General features: G+C 41.8%; 1 protein-coding gene and 12 non-coding genes across 13 annotated transcripts; all 13 read right to left on the bottom strand.

Moving 5' to 3' along the window:
- Window positions 1-1,036: 1,036 nt before the first annotated feature.
- Window positions 1,037-10,025, bottom strand: CWC25 (CWC25 spliceosome associated protein). Its single transcript, XM_075845638.1, has 10 exons — window positions 9,919-10,025; window positions 9,020-9,192; window positions 6,911-7,147; window positions 5,562-5,631; window positions 4,926-5,056; window positions 4,735-4,804; window positions 4,418-4,494; window positions 4,024-4,116; window positions 2,518-2,679; window positions 1,037-2,379 (listed from the first exon to the last, which is right to left on the bottom strand). The coding sequence occupies exons 1-10, from the start codon at window positions 9,934-9,936 to the stop codon at window positions 2,265-2,267; spliced, it is 1,146 nt and encodes a 381-aa protein (XP_075701753.1). The 5' UTR covers window positions 9,937-10,025; the 3' UTR covers window positions 1,037-2,264.
- A 552-nt stretch (window positions 10,026-10,577) lies between these two features.
- Window positions 10,578-10,649, bottom strand: TRNAC-GCA (transfer RNA cysteine (anticodon GCA)). The gene has a single exon. It is a non-coding gene; the product is annotated as a tRNA-Cys (tRNA).
- Window positions 10,650-13,752: 3,103 nt separating this feature from the next.
- On the bottom strand, window positions 13,753-13,824 carry TRNAC-GCA (transfer RNA cysteine (anticodon GCA)). The gene has a single exon. It is a non-coding gene; the product is annotated as a tRNA-Cys (tRNA).
- A 262-nt stretch (window positions 13,825-14,086) lies between these two features.
- On the bottom strand, window positions 14,087-14,158 carry TRNAC-GCA (transfer RNA cysteine (anticodon GCA)). Its single transcript has one exon. It is a non-coding gene; the product is annotated as a tRNA-Cys (tRNA).
- A 1,331-nt stretch (window positions 14,159-15,489) lies between these two features.
- TRNAC-GCA (transfer RNA cysteine (anticodon GCA)) lies at window positions 15,490-15,561 on the bottom strand. Its single transcript has one exon. It is a non-coding gene; the product is annotated as a tRNA-Cys (tRNA).
- A 278-nt stretch (window positions 15,562-15,839) lies between these two features.
- TRNAC-GCA (transfer RNA cysteine (anticodon GCA)) lies at window positions 15,840-15,911 on the bottom strand. Its single transcript has one exon. It is a non-coding gene; the product is annotated as a tRNA-Cys (tRNA).
- A 306-nt stretch (window positions 15,912-16,217) lies between these two features.
- On the bottom strand, window positions 16,218-16,289 carry TRNAC-GCA (transfer RNA cysteine (anticodon GCA)). Its single transcript has one exon. It is a non-coding gene; the product is annotated as a tRNA-Cys (tRNA).
- Window positions 16,290-16,565: 276 nt separating this feature from the next.
- TRNAC-GCA (transfer RNA cysteine (anticodon GCA)) lies at window positions 16,566-16,637 on the bottom strand. The gene has a single exon. It is a non-coding gene; the product is annotated as a tRNA-Cys (tRNA).
- Window positions 16,638-16,915: 278 nt separating this feature from the next.
- Window positions 16,916-16,987, bottom strand: TRNAC-GCA (transfer RNA cysteine (anticodon GCA)). Its single transcript has one exon. It is a non-coding gene; the product is annotated as a tRNA-Cys (tRNA).
- A 275-nt stretch (window positions 16,988-17,262) lies between these two features.
- Window positions 17,263-17,334, bottom strand: TRNAC-GCA (transfer RNA cysteine (anticodon GCA)). The gene has a single exon. It is a non-coding gene; the product is annotated as a tRNA-Cys (tRNA).
- Window positions 17,335-17,609: 275 nt separating this feature from the next.
- On the bottom strand, window positions 17,610-17,681 carry TRNAC-GCA (transfer RNA cysteine (anticodon GCA)). The gene has a single exon. It is a non-coding gene; the product is annotated as a tRNA-Cys (tRNA).
- A 276-nt stretch (window positions 17,682-17,957) lies between these two features.
- Window positions 17,958-18,029, bottom strand: TRNAC-GCA (transfer RNA cysteine (anticodon GCA)). The gene has a single exon. It is a non-coding gene; the product is annotated as a tRNA-Cys (tRNA).
- A 306-nt stretch (window positions 18,030-18,335) lies between these two features.
- TRNAC-GCA (transfer RNA cysteine (anticodon GCA)) lies at window positions 18,336-18,407 on the bottom strand. Its single transcript has one exon. It is a non-coding gene; the product is annotated as a tRNA-Cys (tRNA).
- Window positions 18,408-18,436: the final 29 nt, after the last annotated feature.

Genomic DNA, 18,436 nt, shown 5'->3' with positions numbered 1-18,436 from the left:
CGGCAAAAATATATATATAAAAAAAAAAAAGTGGGCAAAAAACTTTGGGAAAAAAGCGTAAGAAACAATGGCAATTCATTTTAACTTGACGTTCCCTCTGCTCCAAGTGATTGCTCTATCGCTCTTCTGATTGGACGCAAGAGATGTCACTCAGAGGGGAAGGGCTGGAGCACTTGAAAATTAAGGCGTTTTGCGCGTGGCAGTTCCGTGTGGCATAAGTGTTTGGTGCGTGGCTGCCTGTTTTTCACGCATATGCCATCCTTATGGCACGCAGTTTTGATGCTTAGAAACTGCAATGAATGTGGTGCTTTTTTTTTCCCCTTCATTTATTTAACAACTGCAACATGAATCACGCGTGACACACGGAAGCGCTGTGCGCAATTTTCAAGCACCCATTGACTTCAATGGGTGCGTGATGCGCAAAACACGCTCTAGTATAGGACATGTCGGGAGTGTTACGCAGTGGACACACGCAGCGTGAAAATCACGGACTGTCTGAACGGCCCCATTGAGTTACATAGGTCCTTGCGACACACGTGATTTTTCACGGACGTGAAACACGTTCATGTAAATTAGGCCTAAGGGGTAGTCTCTGGAGTGGTTGAGAACACAGCGGCAGGGGCATTGAATGATCGACAGCACCGATACGGTTATGTTGCACGTGTACGTGTGTGTACACATACATACATATATATATTATAGTGCTATAGTGCCGCTATACTGTGACCAGAACCATCTGCTTCTGGCACGGACATCTGGTGCCCGAAGGCAGCAATAGCAACTGATCAGTGCAGGGTCCGGGTGCCAGACCCCCAACGATCATATGCCAATGACTTATCCGGTGGATAGGTCATCAGTATGAAAAACCGCCCCGTGCCCAGACAACCCCTTTAATTCCGCCAAACATTTTGCCATACACGGCTTGGACTGCCACATGATCGTATATCAGATCTGTCTCTGTATAATACTGTCTGTTCCCATTTACCTCATAGATACAGATTTACGTGACAGAATTATCTTACTCAAAGTGAACATCTTAATAAAACACATTAAACTGTTTAATAATAAAAAACAAAATTAAACCGGTGGTCCTGAAGATCAGAACTGAATATACATGGAATGTCCCATACAGAAACAGAATACAGTAGGGGGTTGGGTAGATTTCTCTAATAATATTGTATCACACATCCAAGAGCAGATTTACATACAAATTGTCCTCCAAAGAATATTACAATATACATACAGTGCTATGGAACAGTATAGAAAGAAGAGCTGAACGTACCGGAAACATTGGACTACAGTTTTCTGGGGCATAAAAACATTGATTTCATAATGATAGTCCATCCATGGTTAGGTGGTCCAGCCTTCAAGACTCCCTCATGGTTTACACTGGCACAGCGGCTAGTCTGTACGGGTGCCTGTGCCTGGTACTGCAGCTTGGAACCAGTCAAGTGAATAGGCCTCAGCTGCAGTACCAGACACAACCACAATTGTACGTGCGGCGCTGTGGTTGTGTGAATAATGAAAGCGATGTAGCCTGATCTTCATTCCCCCGTTGGTTTAAGGCAGGGGTCAGCAGCCTTCGGCACTCCAGCCTTTGTGAAACTACAACTCCCAGCATGCCATGACAGCCAAATGCTTTATTATTCCAGCCGAAGGCTGTTAGGGCATGCTGGGAATTGTAGTTTCACAACAGCTGGAGCGCCGAAAGTTGCTGACCGCTGGTCTAGGGATAGGCCATCAATCTCGGACTCTTGAAAAACCCATTTAAGAGCAGAGCACTAATATATAATATTCTTTTTTTTTTCAGAGGAGGCTTCTTATCGGAGATCCTGGGGATTCAGGTCTATGGGAATGACAGAACAGCTGAATACAGAGATCGGCTGTTTCAGTCATTCTCATAGACCGTAAATGGAGCGGCAGGCGCACGCTCGACCACCGCTCCATTCAAGCGCCTCCCCACTACACCCCCTGCAGTGTTTGGGACCCCCATTCTTGCGATTAATGGGGATCACAGCAATCAGATAATGTTAACCTATTCTGTGGATAGGTGATAAATTTAGGATTCTGGGAAAACCCTTTTAAACCAGGTAAGAGATGGATTGTTACAATATAAAGGACAAATTGTGAAAGACTATTCATACAGATAAAAATGATTGTGACATTGTTATAGTGAATAGTAGAACCGAATAACGCACACAAAAAAAAGGGAAGATTGTTGTATAAAAAATACAAATATAACGGAAGTGGAATATGTCCTAAAATTATCTTTTCATGAAGTTCTTCTCCAGGGCTGAGGAGGTTCGCTGAATCCCATGAATATTGCGCTTGACTCTGTCCTCCAGGGACGAGGAGGCGGCGCTATCCAGCTTCATCTGACTGCACAGAGGAAATAAAAATGGAAGATTATCTGGAGTTTTCAACAGGGAACAGATGGAGAAGACATCAGGACAAGAGATACGGAGTAACACATGAGAGGACCAGGCAGTTTTAGTACCACCCCACCCCCATACTTACTGTAAGAACTTGCTGTCTTTTTTGTGATGGTGATCCTTCTTTTCCTCCCTCTCCTCCTCTTGTTTGTACCTGCGTACATTACCTTCCCTCTCTTTCTCCCTCTGTCGGGCATCCTCCATCATCTCCAACCTACGCCGCTCTAGCTCCTCAGCAGAGAGCTTCCTAGTGTATGGAAAAGACAAAGTGAACTGCCAAACACAGTATATAAAAGCTCTAATGCATATTATAGACCTGAATTTTTTCAATAATGTATTCCTGTCTATAAAGCTACAAGTACTGAAGTTTTAAATCTGAAGTCTCCACCGCCCCGTGACTTCCCGACTCCCTGGTGGTTAAAAGGTTATGGAAACCTCTGAATGTTTTTTGTTTTATATTGTCAATGTTTTTTGTGATTTAAAGCAATTTCTGAATTGACTTTTATTACAATTTTTTTAGGATCCAGCTGCTACGTATTCTGTATATCGTTCTCACTCAGCCGATTCCGTCAGCTCAGCTGAGCTAACGGCTTTAACACACAGAATCCACCAAATATCCATCACATCTAAGTTGATCAACATAGATGTAAATCCATACTAGGTGGATCATGTGTCAGAGACACGCAGGACCGCTCTCAGCCGAGTGGTCATTTCAGCTCAACTGACGGCATCGGCTGAGAGAGAACGATATACATGACACATAGAAACGGTTGCATAAAAAGTAAAAAAAAAATGTCAACTCAAAAAGTGTTTCAAATGAAATAATCACAAAAAAAAAAAAATAATTTTTTCTTTTTTGTTCTTTATTAATTCAAACATTTCAAATGTGTACTTAGCCTTTAAGTTTTGTCTTAGGGACATCACATGCATCCAAATAACCATCAAGATCAACGGCCACATACAAGCAGTCTGAATATCGGTAGTCAGTATGTGGATGATGATTTGGATCCACTGTATAGGACTGTGACAACGCTGAACTACCAGAGTACAGGGCAGGAAGTATTATCATGGGGACACTGGAGCAGAGGCTTTAATCGTTGAGATGTGGAGTGCAGGAGTCCTGTAAGAGAAAGGTCTCTGATTTTTTTTCAAAGGGGTTGTTGTGCAAGTGTTTTTTTTTTTGCCTCTTAACCAAATGGACCAAGAAGTAGGATGTACGGCCAGAATAAAAGTGGTTCTCCAAATAAAAAAAATCTGTCTCTTTTCTTGCCACTTTCCATAACTCCCATTCATTTTAGCAGAGAGCAATTGCTGTAGGATATATCTGCTGGATATGTGTTTTATGACAGATCAGAATGCAACATTGTGGAGAAAATCACCTTTAAATCTAAAGAATGATGCGACAGAATGCAGTTGGATCATCAATAGAATAGAGTAAATCAACTAGAAATTCAGGTAAACTAGTTATATCACAGGCATGTTACTAGTCATGTGTTTCAAAGAAAGAAGAAAATTCAGATCAATTAAAAAGCAATGCCAAAAAAATTAAAAAGGGCTGCAAGATTACATCTGATGCTCATTCCGTACTCACTTTGTATACCCAGATACTCTCTGTCTTCTGTACTTCTCTTCTTTGTTTGGGGAAGGGCTCCTCCTATATTTCCGATCAGTCCTAGATTTCTCCCTAAAAAAATAAAAAAAAATTAGATGCAAAATACACTAAAGATTTCATCCCATTACGACGTTGCAGCGCACGTTGACTTTCGCTTTACTTGGTATAAATATTTAATGTACCGGTAAGTTACTTTACTTCCATAGTTTTAGTATAAGCGTCCAATACACAAATTAGGTCCTAAGTCACATACACCCTAGATCTGGCAGCTATCATATGGTTAGCGGATTCCCCTGAGGTCACAAAATCATCATCGTCTATTATAAGAGTAGGGTATATTATAAAGTGTGGATTTTACGACTCCGATACTTACGGACTTCTCGAGCGACCTCTGTGTCGGTCCTGGTCTGCTGGTTCATCTCTTTTGTGGCTCCTACTGGAATCCCGTATCTATGAAACGGATCACATCCAAATGTTTCTCTTTACATTAGACTACAAGATCTATATATCCATGCATGCAGATGTAGCAGAGCTCAATTTGTCATTTCACCGTTTCTTCTGTGCATCATACTAACAATTTGGGTTAAGATATCTTTGTACATTTAACGGCTGATCTAAATCAACCTTTTCAGCTATCCAAAAATCTTTTGTGTCTGGCCAGCTTAAAATAAGGTAGTGTAAAGTAAATACCAGTAGTCCATAGCCTGGTGTCTTCTGATGAAATGGTGGAGATGGGGAATGTTGTCGGTGTTTGGGAGCCCTAAAAGAAAAGGATGGAGGATAGTTGACTTTTTCCTAGCGTAGACTATAAGATGTATCATCCACTACAACGCGTTACAGTACAGGCGATGCAACGCCCAGGCTCTGGGATACAATCCAACCTGCTTCTTGTTCTGTCATCCTGATCACTGCCGCTCTCTTCGTCACTGCTGCTGGAACTTGACCGTCTCTCCTTCTTTCTCTTCTTTTTTTCCTTCTTCTTTTTGCTCCTTTTATCCAGGCTAGTTTGGAGCTATAGAAATACTTATTAATAACCGCAATCAAAATGTCGGATCACATTAGACTTTGTTCATTCTGAACCAGACCTACATTTACAATCTAAACAGAACATCAGTCCCTTTGTGGCGGAAAATTAAAGAGCAACTCCACAAGTAGATAAAACCAAAATCCTCCCTAAAGATATTGATATGCAGCTTAGTAGGACAGGCCTAAAATAGCTGATTTTCAGAAGCAGAAAGGAGTTCATTGCAGTTCTCACTTCCTTTCCACCCTCCTCTTAGCAAAGTATTCAAAATGCATAACAAAGTTTTTAACATGCAAATTATTCAAAAGCAAAAAAGAAGAAGAAAGCGCCTGCCAAGGTAAAGTGTGAAGTTGGTTTCCATTTTTTTTAAACTAAATAAATTGTAGGTTGTACGGAGAACCTGCATGAATGTGGTTGCCGCCTTACATGGCTTCTTTTACAACGTAGTCAGGGGATTATTACACATTACCGTGGAGCACAACATTTCACATACCAGCTCTCTAATCTTCTTCATTTTCACAGGATTCTTTAAAACTTCTCTCCTTTTCTCATCTTCCCTTTTTCTACAGATTAAAAGAAAGATTGGTGGAATTAAAATTCATATACAAGACTGCCGACAGAATCCCACAGTGCTGGGTTTCTTTATCATATGGGTTGGCAACCCATCGATCGCGTTCGACTGGTCGATCACAAAAGGTTCCATGTAAATCGCTGGCTTTAAACAGTACTGCTGATTAAAAATCCCTCTGCAGTACTGACAGAGTCCCTGGCTTACCGGTTTCCATGGAGCTTCCTCTGAACGTAGCGTCGATGTACTGACGCCTGTACAGAGAATCTTCAGAAGAGGGCGGACTCCGTGTACATTATCCCCGACTCTATTCGTTTAATAGTCGGGTGATGCGCACTTTGGTTGCATGTAAGCGAGATGAGGAGCTGGTGGTGTCAGCTAATGGGGCACACTGTTACTAATGGGGCAACTGTGGGGGAGCACTGTTACTAATGAGGTCTCTAGGGAGCATTATTACTATTGGTGGCACTATAGAAGGCACTTTACTATGCACCTATATTTTTGGAGGAACTTCTTGAGAACTACTACTGTGAGGGGCACAAACTACTTGCCAAAATAATTTTTAGGGCACGATGTGTGGCACTAATAATTGTAGGGGACCCTATCTGTATACTAGTTTTGTCAGGGGGACTATGTGTATGCCACTATTATTTCTGCAGTAAAGTATTTGGAATTGCTGAGGAGTAAATCAGGCACAGTATTAGGGGTAGCAACAGGAGGACACTGATAGGGCACAAGAATGGGCAGTTTGTGTTGAGAAGGTAGGGAAAGTGATGGAAAAGTAAGAAACCGGTGATGTTTGGGCAGCAATCTCTGGTAGCAGGAAGAAGCGTAATGACGATCTGGGCCAGATGTAGAAGAGAAGTAAAGAAAAAACGACTCCATTCAGAGAAGATGTCACCTGTGGGTCACTAGATGTCATTGTTGTGTATATTGCTTGTGACTGCGTCCGATCAGTGCTGGTTTCTCCTGTATGCTCTGCAGCGCTAATTTTAATTTAAACGTAATATCCATTAAGGGACTATGTTTTTTAAGACCTTAGCAATGCCCCTGGTAACTTATGCAATATTCCCTTTGTGGTTCTGTCACAACTCAGTACCGAGTAGATCTTACGACGCTCCCAAGTTATAAAAGTAGATCTCCACCTCACTAAGGTTGCCTACCCCTGCTATATCATGCACGGTGATCTCCTGACTGCAGATTATCAGGACAGGATAACACAATGCTGGGCTCCGAGAAATTCTGGCAGAACAGAATATTACATCTATAGTCACCTAATCATGAAGAGTGGATCCTCACGGATCTTGTTTGCAATATCCAAGTTTGATGCAGCTCCAGATGTACTGAATATTGACCCTGGCAGAAGTCCAGTCTCAGTAGAAGGACCAGATTCTGTATCTTGCATTTTATCAAGGATGAACTTGTCCACTGGCCGTCCTAGCAGGTATTCATCCCTGTTCACCATCCCACCAGGCCCTTGGTACATCCAATCCAACTTGTCATCCTTTTTTCTGAGGAAGCATCAACAAAAGAGATTTACTGATACAAGAACGAGTAATTCAGATCTTAGCGTCAGAACAGAATTTAGCAGAGAAGAGAATTTCTCAACTAATAGTAACTATTTGTCATCAAAGTAATTTGACGGAGCACACACAAAAAAAAAAAAAAAAAACAAACTAATTCTTGCCATCAGGAAAATATATGTATATAGGAACAAACTAGTTGAAAAGATTTAGGAAAAAGCAACTTAATGAATAAAAATGAATACATGGATTTGGTTGTTTACTGGCACAATAAACCTTGGCACATTCACCTATGCGATCCTGGGCACCGGTGGGTGACAAACGGCATGACACACATTTTTAAAAGGGTTGTCCATGCACGGACAACTGATGACCTGTCCACATTACTCAAAACCTGCACTATAACTTGTGCATGGCAGCTGCACATAATGAATACGTTGCCAATTGCCATCCTGACTTGAGCCCTAAAATTATAAAGCATAGATCTAACATATATACACAGATTGCAATGAGGATAAACCCAGTACATCCTCAGCCGCAAACAGCTGATCAGAGGGTCTCCCAGCAGTGAGACCTCCCCCCTTCCCCCGGCCTGTTGGTGGTTCTGATTTACAGATAAAGCTGATATGGATGGTAACAGCTACATTTCATGGACACAATACCCTCGCAGAAAGCCTCACATGTCAATTGTCCAGCACCCTAACAACTTTTATCCCAACAGTCACAGCTGGCTGTATATGAAGATACAGAAGATTTTTTCAGATGACCGCTTTGCTTTCTGGGTCCCCTACCAACATGAATGTTCGGGCCATCATTGGGCGATGAGGATAAGTGCCCACCATTCACACCTTATGTTCGTAGCTGATGGGAGACATAGGATTGGATGGTTTAAAATGTAACCTGCCTAAAGAGGAGGGGAAGCTGTCATGTCCTTCTACATATTAGACACTTAATCCCATAAAACATGTAAGGGATCTGCCAACCAATGTCTAATGTGCATGGCCACATTAACGGTATGTTCACACTAAGTTTTTTGGCGCTGTTTTTGACACGGAAACCACACGAAAAAACGTCCGAAAACACCTCCTATTGATTTCAATGGGAGACTAGGGCATGTTTTTCTCACGATAAAAAGAAGCTTTATGCCTTGTTTTCAGGCATTTCGGTCTCTGACCTCCCATTGACATGAGGCAGAGAAAGCGGTCTTCTCTGCATTTTTTTGCCCGCGGCATTCAATGGCCACGGCCGAAAAACATCACAAAAACCGCGACAAAGAGTGCAGACAGGTCAAAATCTGCGTCAAAATTCCTGAAGGAATTTTGAGTCAGATTTTTCCGCCTGCAAAAAAACTCTGTGAACAGGACCTAATAATATGAGAAAGCAACGAAACAGGCCAAAATCAATATAGAAATAATGGCACCCAGAATCAGGCAAGTCCACAATACAATTTTAACAGTTCTTAAAGGGGTTGTGAGGATTCAGCAAATTAATGTTTTTGTAAAATTAAAAGTTATACAATTTTCCAATATACTTTCTGTATTAATTCCTCGCGGTTTTCAAGATCTCTGCTTGTTGTTATTGATTGTTTACTTCCAGTGGATACAATTCTTGCCCATGATCATGTGATGGACGCACAGGTGCAGGAATTGATAGAAGACACAACTGATACATATACTGTAAAGAGCCGTGCACCTGTGTCCATCACATGACCACGGACAGAATTTTATATTGGAATATTCTATAACTTTGAATCATACAAAAAAAAATTACTTTCAATTTGCTGAAACCGGACAACCTCTGTAAGGGTAAGAATAATTTGCCGCAGAGGTGACAGCATTCTCACTCATTACAGCTTCTCACTTTACGGCTCCGGTATCCTCAGCATATTTTTGCATTTCCTCTCGCGCCCTCTCTTCCCGGAGCTCCCGCTGAAGCTCCTCGATTTTCTTCTGTTCTGCCTCATGTCTTTGCTCGGCTTTCCACACTTTCTCCACATTGCGCAATGTCTGTGGATGCCAACTTTTCTTCAGATTCTAGAGAAATAAACAAGTTTACACATATATTAATGTCTGTACAAATTGTGAGCGATTCACAGACACTTATAGCAGCCCCCAAAACAATGTACCTGGTGTCTAAAGCAGGCTGTAGAGGAAAGGTTATATTCACATGACAGCTAGGATTACTATAGGGTCACATCTTTATATTAATAAATGCTCCCATAACAGGATAGACCAGACAGATTTATATCTTTACACGTTGGCCTGTTGGCGGGAGCAGCAGAGTGGAACATTTATTGAACTTGCTCATGTAAGGCGCCCTAAACCCGCCCGTAACTGGCACAATACATCCAAGCATCCAAAAGGATGTCAGATCAAGAGAAACGGCGTGCGGACGATGTGCCGTGTAATCTGCTTGTACCTCCCTCCTGACACGATGGAGAAGAAGCACCCAGACAAATTCTCCCACACTAGCGCCCTGATACTGTATACTACTGATCCCCAACCTGTGGCTGTGTGAGACTACAACCCCCAACATGTCACTGGCTGTCAGGGCACCCGTCTGTATACACTTTACACAAACTGCTGTATAATGGGTGATGTAAAAATGTATAATGGGTGATGTAAGTAATATCATAAAAAACACAAGGAGGATGACCACTTCAAGGAGAGATCACCCCAAGTATTGTGTATGGATTCCCCCATCATATGTAACAAGGTACCGATGATGACATGTTTAGTAATATAGAATATATACTGTACCAAGTCTCCGCCTCCCATGACTACGAAGCTGTCAGTCCTCTCTCCCTGACTCTACTTTACTCCAGGAAGGTAAATCTTCAGCGGTAATACGTGTGTCGTCATAACGCTGAGCCGGAAACGGAAATAAACAAAAGCTTGGAACGCAAGATGGAGGTCATGTGACCAGTTAAAGGGCCGTGCGGAGGTCATGTGACCAGATGGGTCATGTCATGTGGGGAGCGGCAGTTCAGAGCTACTATGTGGAATCTGCATCTTTCCAGTCCCCCGTGGTTGTGGGACTATAATTACCAGCATGACCTGAGAGCCGTGCTGTCAGTCTGATACATAGGTCGTGTGTTTGTAGGCCTGATTTATGTTTACGTTGTACACGTCATTCTATACTGGTTAAACGATATTGTAACATCTCCAGATCTCAATCTCATAACTATGGTAAACATGTATATGGAACTGTGACTATTAGGGCAGGACAGGTACAGACTCTGCATTTGTGTGGGGATAGACCTGCCTCCTATCAAAAGTAGCTCCTCCTACATAGATCATAAATCCATGAATAATTGCAGAAAAGATGTTGATACGTGACGTCATCAAAGTACATCACCCACATTCTGTTTTCCATTTATAGTAGTTTTATAGTGTAAAATTACATCAAAACGCAATGAAGGGGGCACCCGGATTTGAACCAGGGACCTCTCGATCTGCAGTCGAATGCTCTACCACTGAGCTATACCCCCTCATCTGTTTCAACCTTATCTATGAGAGTACATGACACTTTGTCAATGAGCATTTCTCGCATACATCAATCATAAGTGGTTGTATATTCAGATTAATTATCTGATTGGTATCTAGTAAACATTGTCTGAAACACACGCACCCTGTACAGACATTTGATCTATGTAAGTACCACATTTCAGCTACGGTATGTCATTCCATGTACTATGCTGTCTTACCCAGTGATGCCTATTTGCAAATCAGGCGAAAAAAAAAGTGGACTCACACTGTTTGCAATAATTTGTCCGATACACCCATGACATCTGTCATATAGACCACCAATCAGGGTTGGGCTGCCACCCACACAAGACAAGTGTATAAACATTAGGGCACATTTATAAATTATTATCACACGTTGAATAATAAGCTTGTCGGAAATTGTGAGTCATGTTATAAGACATGGCTGACGAATATGTAAAAAAACACATAACAACAGTTGAGCATACAATAAACATTTTTTATTACAAATAAACACAGTATTTCCATAATATATATTGTAGATACACGCATAACACAAGGTGTATAAACATTCTACTGACCAGTATCAAAATCACATCATAATATCCATATTATAAATATAATAATATAATAATATTGCTCTTATATGGTCTATAGGACAATAATGGTTTGTGTAAGAAAACCTATACAGGGTGTCGGCGAAGAGTCCATCAATAAAGTGCGAAATACATCAATGCCATCCTCATGATATACACAAGATTGAAAAATTTCCCCAAAACTAGTGCCTAGTGCCATAGAAGATGTCACTAGTCCTTCAAATATATATACCATACCATATATGAGTAATATAGGTGCTACTCACATTACGTGATCCAGATGAACAAGTGTCTCTGTATAGATATCCTAATACAAGCCATAATACTCATTGAGAACATATATGAGCAGCGTAAATATATTATTATTGTTTATTATATGGATATTATGTTGTGATTTGCAATACTAGCCAGTAGTATGCTTATATTGCATGTGTCGTGTATGTATTTATTACGGCGATGTACATGCACAAAATATATTACGGGACTTCTTTTCTCAGAATAATACGATTGGCCCTAGTTTGTGTGTTTGGTATAGTAAAATTAAACTGTAGTACTGTGTATATTGGGGACAGCGTTTGATGTTTATGGTGATAATCCATGTACAGCGCAGCTGAAAATATGTTGGGGACATGTAAGCAACAGAAAATAAATAATATTTTGAGAAAAAAAACATGAAACACATCTGAAATAACTTCTAAAAACTGTCTAAAAGTGTTTAAAGAGGCTCTGTCACCACATTATAAGTGACCTGTCTTCTACATACGTAGATGGGCGCTATAATGTAGGTGACAGGAGTGCTTTTTGTTTAGAAAAACTATTCATTTTCACCAGGTTAGGAGCGATTTTAGCTTTATACTAATTAGTTTCTTAATGCCCAACTGGGCGTGTTTTTACTTTAGACCAAGTGGGCATTTTACAGAGTGTATGACGCTGACCAATCAGTGACCAATCAGCGTCATGCACTTCTCTCCATTCATTTAGTCAGCGCATAGGGATCCTGCTAGATCAGTTTGGGCTCTGTTATACTGACACATTAATGTTACTGAAGTGTTTTGACAGTGAATAGACATTCCTTCCAGCCAGGACGGGATGTCTATTCACAATCCCGACACTTTGCTAACGTTTGTGTGGGATTTACAGCAGAGCAAGCATAATCTCAGTGTAACCTGTCATTTACAGCGTGATCTCGTGAGATTACACTTGCTCTGCTGTAAATTCTACAGAAACGTTAACGAAGTGTCGGGATTGTGAATAGACATCCCGTCCTGGCTGGAGGTGATGTCTATTCACTGTCTAAACACTTCGGTAATGGTAATGTGTCAGTATAAGACAGCACATACTGATCTAGCAGGATCCCTATGCCGCTGAGTAAATGAATGGAGAGAAGTGCATGACGATGATTGGTCAGCCTCATACACTCCTCTGTACAACGCCCACTTGGTTTAAAGTAAAAACACGCCCAGTTGGGCATTAAGAAAGTAATTAGCATAAAGCTAAAATCGCTCCTAATGGGGCAAAAATAGATAGTTTTTCTAAATAAAAAGCACTGCTGTTACCTACATTATAGCGCCCATCTCTTTATGTAGGAGATAGGGCACTTATAGTGCGGTGACAGAGGCTCTTTAAAACAATAAACACATCAATGCTGGGGGTGCGCCATCCATTCCTCCGGAGGGGAGAGCAGGAGTGACGAGGTAAGCATAATCTTTTTGTAATATTTATTAACATCTATTTCTTTTAATGCCCTATGGGGTTAGTCTGATGGGGGGCATAGTTGCCAACATTTGCAATTTTTTTTCAGGGACACTTAGGGTGTGGCGTCTTTGGTGGGTGTGTCTATGGGGCACGGTTTATCTGATGGGTGTATCTTTCCAGAATTTCTGCATACAAAGCAACAAACAACATTTCTGCACTAGTTTGGCTGACTAGAATTATGGCGGCCGGTAGAGTATGTCTCTGGTTATCTGTTTTTTTACAGGCAGGTGATGTCTCACTTTATCACTAAGGCTAGGCGATATGTGCTGACTACTAATGGCAGTGTAAAAACCAGCGCAGATAGTGCCGCACTCAGTGCCCCTTGTAGATGGGGCTCCACACTGCCCCTACTAGATATTGCCACACGCTGCTCCCTGTAGATGATACCACACACTGCTCCATGTAGATATTTCCACACACTGCTCCCTGTAGACATCAAAGGGGGCACCCGGATTTGAGCCAGTTGATTTACAGTCGAATGCTCTACCACTGAGCTATGCCTCCTTTGCTTTATACTGATAAGAGAGGTTTTTGTTTTTTTCCTAACAAAGCTTTTTTGAAATGGGACAAATCTGCTTGCTGCTGAAATGTTTAGCTGTTACCACATACAGTAGGGGAAGCTGCTAGCTGGGAAATGAAATTTTATATAGTGTCCATTCAAATAAATAGATACTCATGTAATAAGACCATGAGAGCAGCTCTCCACGATGGCATTATCACTAAATCATTGAGTCGTAGAGAAAAACAAAGACATCAAAGGGGGCACCCGGATTTGAGCCAGGAATCTCTTGATCTGCAGTCGAATGCTCTACCACTGAGCTATGCCCCCTTTGCTTTATACTATTGAGAAAGGAGGTTTTTTTTCATAACAAAACTTTTTGGAAATGGGACAATTCCGTTTCAAAAGCATGCCCTCCCAGGCTGGCTACTGAAACCCTAGACGAGCAGCTCTTACCACATGGGGAAGCTGCTAGCTGCCCCTGCAGGGGAAATATTATATAGTGTCCATTCAAATAAATATATAATAAGACCACCAGAGCAGCTCTCCACGACAGCAGTATCACTAAATCATTGAGTAGTAGAGACATCAAAGGGGGCACCTGGATTTGAGCCAGAGACCTCTCGATCTGCAGTCGAATGCTCTACCACTGAGCTATGCCCCCCTTGCTTTATACTGTTAAGAGAAGTTATTTTTTTTCCTAACCAAACTTTTTGGAAATGGGACTGTAAGGGGGTGATACTGCCCTTCTAAAATGAACTGTCTTCCCTGTGCATTTTTCTTTTTTATCGGTACTTCTAGTCTGTGTTCCCTCTTGTCTGGAGTGATGACTGCTCCTGTTTTAGCTGTACCTACTATGTGTTATCCTGTGTATGCCTGCCATATTCTTAGCAGCCACAAGATGTCACTGCAGGACCAGTGACTGAGGAGACAGAGCTGTGTGACAGGAAGTGGAGTCAATGGGAGCCATGTGACACGGTGGAGAGAGGGAGACAGAGAGAGGGACAGAGACTGCACCCTGTGAGGAAAAGTTAGGGTATGTGCACACGACCTATTTTCAGACGTAATGGAGGCGTTTTACGCCTGAAAAGACGGCTCCAATACGTCTGCAAACATCTGCCCGTTGCTTTCAATGGGTTTTACGATGTTCTGTTCAGACGAGGTGTAATTTTACACGTCACTGTCAAAAGACGGCGTGTAAAATTACGCCCGCGTCAAAGAAGTGCAGGACACTTCTTGGGACGTATTTGGAGCCGTTTTTCATTGACTCCAATGAAGAACAGCTCCAATTATGTCCGTAATAGACGCTGCGAAAAACGCGAGTACTTGCAATAATGTCTGAAATTGAGGAGCTGTTTTCTCCTGAAAACAGCTCCGTAATTTCAGACGTATTTTGCGCTGTCGTGTGAACATACTGAATTGCATCCTTATTATCCAGGAACAGATGAAGGGAGTCCTGTGTATTACTGATTCTCTGAATGGAGCAGCTCTGATATGATGAAGTCTGCTGAAAGCTACAAGACACTCAGACTCTCCTATTGGCACCCAGAAGACCCTACAGGACCCTCAGACCCTCCTATTGGCACCCAGCAGTCCCTGCAAGACAAGTTAAGTGTTACATTGTAGAGTCCTGGTGAAGCAGAGTGTGGTGTTATCTGCAAAGCTGCTGTTTAATGGCGAGTTGGTCTTAAAGGGACGGTAGCCTGCAAATTGAATTGTGGACTACGAACTAATGCTGTGGCACCATTTCCCTGTCGGCAGAGTAAATTTTTGGAAATGGAACCAATACGTTTCAAAAGCATGCCCTCCCAGGCTGGCTGCTGAAATATTTAGCTGTTAGCACATGCAGAAGGGGAAGCTGCTTGCTGGGAAATTAAATATTATATAGTGTGGATTCAAATAAATAGATACCCATGGAATAAAACCACCAGAGCAGCTCTCCACTATGGCATTATCACTAAATCCTTGAGACGTAGAAAAACACTGAGACATCAAAGGGGGCACCCGGGTTTGAACCAGGGACCTCTCGATCTGCAGTCGAATGCTCTACTACTGAGCTATGACCCCTTTGCTTTATACTGTTAAGAGAAGTCATTTTTTTTTCCTAAGAAAGCTTTTTGGAAATGGAACCAATACGTTTCAAAAGCATGCCCTCCCAGACTGGCTGCTGAAATATTTAGCTGTTAGCACATGCAGAAGGGGAAGCTGCTGGCTGGGAAATTAAATATTATATAGTGTCCATTCAAATAAATAGATACCCATGATGTAATAAAACCACCAGAGCAGCTCTCCACTATGGCATTATCACTAAATCCTTGAGACGTAGAAAAACACTGAGACATCAAAGGGGGCACCCGGGTTTGAACCAGGGACCTCTCGATCTGCAGTCGAATGCTCTACCACTGAGCTATGCCCCCTTTGTTTTATACTGTTAAGAGAAGTTTTTTTTTTTTCCTAAGAAAACTTTTTGGAAATGGAACCAATACGTTTCAAAAGCATGCCCTCCCAGACTGGCTGCTGAAATATTTAGCTGTTAGCACATGCACTGCTGAAATATTTAGCTGTTAGCACATGCAGAAGGGGAAGCTGCTAGCTGGGAAATTAAATATTATATAGTGCCCATTCAAATAAATAGATACCCATGTAATAAAACCACCTGAGCAACTCTCCACTATGGCATTATCACTAAATCCTTGAGACGTAGAAAAACACTGAGACATCAAAGGGGGCACCCGGGTTTGAACCAGGGACCTCTTGATCTGCATGCGAATGCTCTACCACTGAGCTATGCCCCCTTTGCTTTATACTGTTAAGAGAAGTTATTTTTTTTTTCCTAAGAAAGCTTTTTGGAAATGGAACCAATACGTTTCAAAAGCATGCCCTCCCAGGCTGGCTGCTGAAATATTTAGCTGTTAGCACATGCAGAAGGGGAAGCTGCTTGCTGGGAAATTAAATATTATATAGTGTGGATTCAAATAAATAGATACCCATGGAATAAAACCACCAGAGCAGCTCTCCACTATGGCATTATCACTAAATCCTTGAGACGTAGAAAAACACCGAGACATCAAAGGGGGCACCCGGGTTTGAACCAGGGACCTCTCGATCTGCAGTCGAATGCTCTACTACTGAGCTATGACCCCTTTGCTTTATACTGTTAAGAGAAGTCATTTTTTTTTCCTAAGAAAGCTTTTTGGAAATGGAACCAATACGTTTCAAAAGCATGCCCTCCCAGACTGGCTGCTGAAATATTTAGCTGTTAGCACATGCAGAAGGGGAAGCTGCTGGCTGGGAAATTAAATATTATATAGTGTCCATTCAAATAAATAGATACCCATGATGTAATAAAACCACCAGAGCAGCTCTCCACTATGGCATTTTCACTAAATCCTTGAGACGTAGAAAAACACTGAGACATCAAAGGGGGCACCCGGGTTTGAACCAGGGACCTCTCGATCTGCAGTCGAATGCTCTACCACTGAGCTATGCCCCCTTTGTTTTATACTGTTAAGAGAAGTTTTTTTTTTTTCCTAAGAAAACTTTTTGGAAATGGAACCAATACGTTTCAAAAGCATGCCCTCCCAGACTGGCTGCTGAAATATTTAGCTGTTAGCACATGCAGAAGGGGAAGCTGCTTGCTGGGAAATTAAATATTATATAGTGTGGATTCAAATAAATAGATACCCATGGAATAAAACCACCAGAGCAGCTCTCCACTATGGCATTATCACTAAATCCTTGAGACGTAGAAAAACACTGAGACATCAAAGGGGGCACCCGGGTTTGAACCAGGGACCTCTTGATCTGCAGTCGAATGCTCTACCACTGAGCTATGCCCCCTTTGTTTTATACTGTTAAGAGAAGTTTTTTTTTTTTCCTAAGAAAACTTTTTGGAAATGGAACCAATACGTTTCAAAAGCATGCCCTCCCAGACTGGCTGCTGAAATATTTAGCTGTTAGCACATGCAGAAGGGGAAGCTGCTTGCTGGGAAATTAAATATTATATAGTGTGGATTCAAATAAATAGATACCCATGGAATAAAACCACCAGAGCAGCTCTCCACTATGGCATTATCACTAAATCCTTGAGACGTAGAAAAACACTGAGACATCAAAGGGGGCACCCGGGTTTGAACCAGGGACCTCTTGATCTGCAGTCGAATGCTCTACCACTGAGCTATGCCCCCTTTGCTTTATACTGTTAAGAGAAGTTATTTTTTTTTTCCTAAGAAAGCTTTTTGGAAATGGAACCAATACGTTTCAAAAGCATGCCCTCCCAGGCTGGCTGCTGAAATATTTAGCTGTTAGCACATGCAGAAGGGGAAGCTGCTTGCTGGGAAATTAAATATTATATAGTGTGGATTCAAATAAATAGATACCCATGGAATAAAACCACCAGAGCAGCTCTCCACTATGGCATTATCACTAAATCCTTGAGACGTAGAAAAACACTGAGACATCAAAGGGGGCACCCGGGTTTGAACCAGGGACCTCTCGATCTGCAGTCGAATGCTCTACCACTGAGCTATGCCCCCTTTGTTTTATACTGTTAAGAGAAGTTTTTTTTTTTTCCTAAGAAAACTTTTTGGAAATGGAACCAATACGTTTCAAAAGCATGCCCTCCCAGACTGGCTGCTGAAATATTTAGCTGTTAGCACATGCACTGCTGAAATATTTAGCTGTTAGCACATGCAGAAGGGGAAGCTGCTAGCTGGGAAATTAAATATTATATAGTGCCCATTCAAATAAATAGATACCCATGTAATAAAACCACCTGAGCAACTCTCCACTATGGCATTATCACTAAATCCTTGAGACGTAGAAAAACACTGAGACAACAAAGGGGGCACCCGGGTTTGAACCAGGGACCTCTTGATCTGCAGTCGAATGCTCTACCACTGAGCTATGCCCCCTTTGCTTTATACTGTTAAGAGAAGTTATT

Source organism: Rhinoderma darwinii, chromosome 13, assembly GCF_050947455.1.
Source record: "Rhinoderma darwinii isolate aRhiDar2 chromosome 13, aRhiDar2.hap1, whole genome shotgun sequence".
Taxonomy (NCBI): domain Eukaryota; kingdom Metazoa; phylum Chordata; class Amphibia; order Anura; family Rhinodermatidae; genus Rhinoderma; species Rhinoderma darwinii.
The sequence above is the reverse complement of the archived record's forward strand: the minus strand, read 5'-3'. Positions and strand labels throughout refer to the sequence as shown.

Excerpts from the sequence above, each read along its gene's own strand:
- CWC25 (XM_075845638.1), bottom strand. Across the intron at positions 5,632-6,910 it reads GATCCACTCTTCATGATTAG|AAAAAGGGAAGATGAGAAAA; the intron begins GTGACTATAGAT and ends TTTAATCTGTAG. Across the intron at positions 4,805-4,925 it reads GATGACAGAACAAGAAGCAG|GGCTCCCAAACACCGACAAC; the intron begins GTTGGATTGTAT and ends CTTTTCTTTTAG.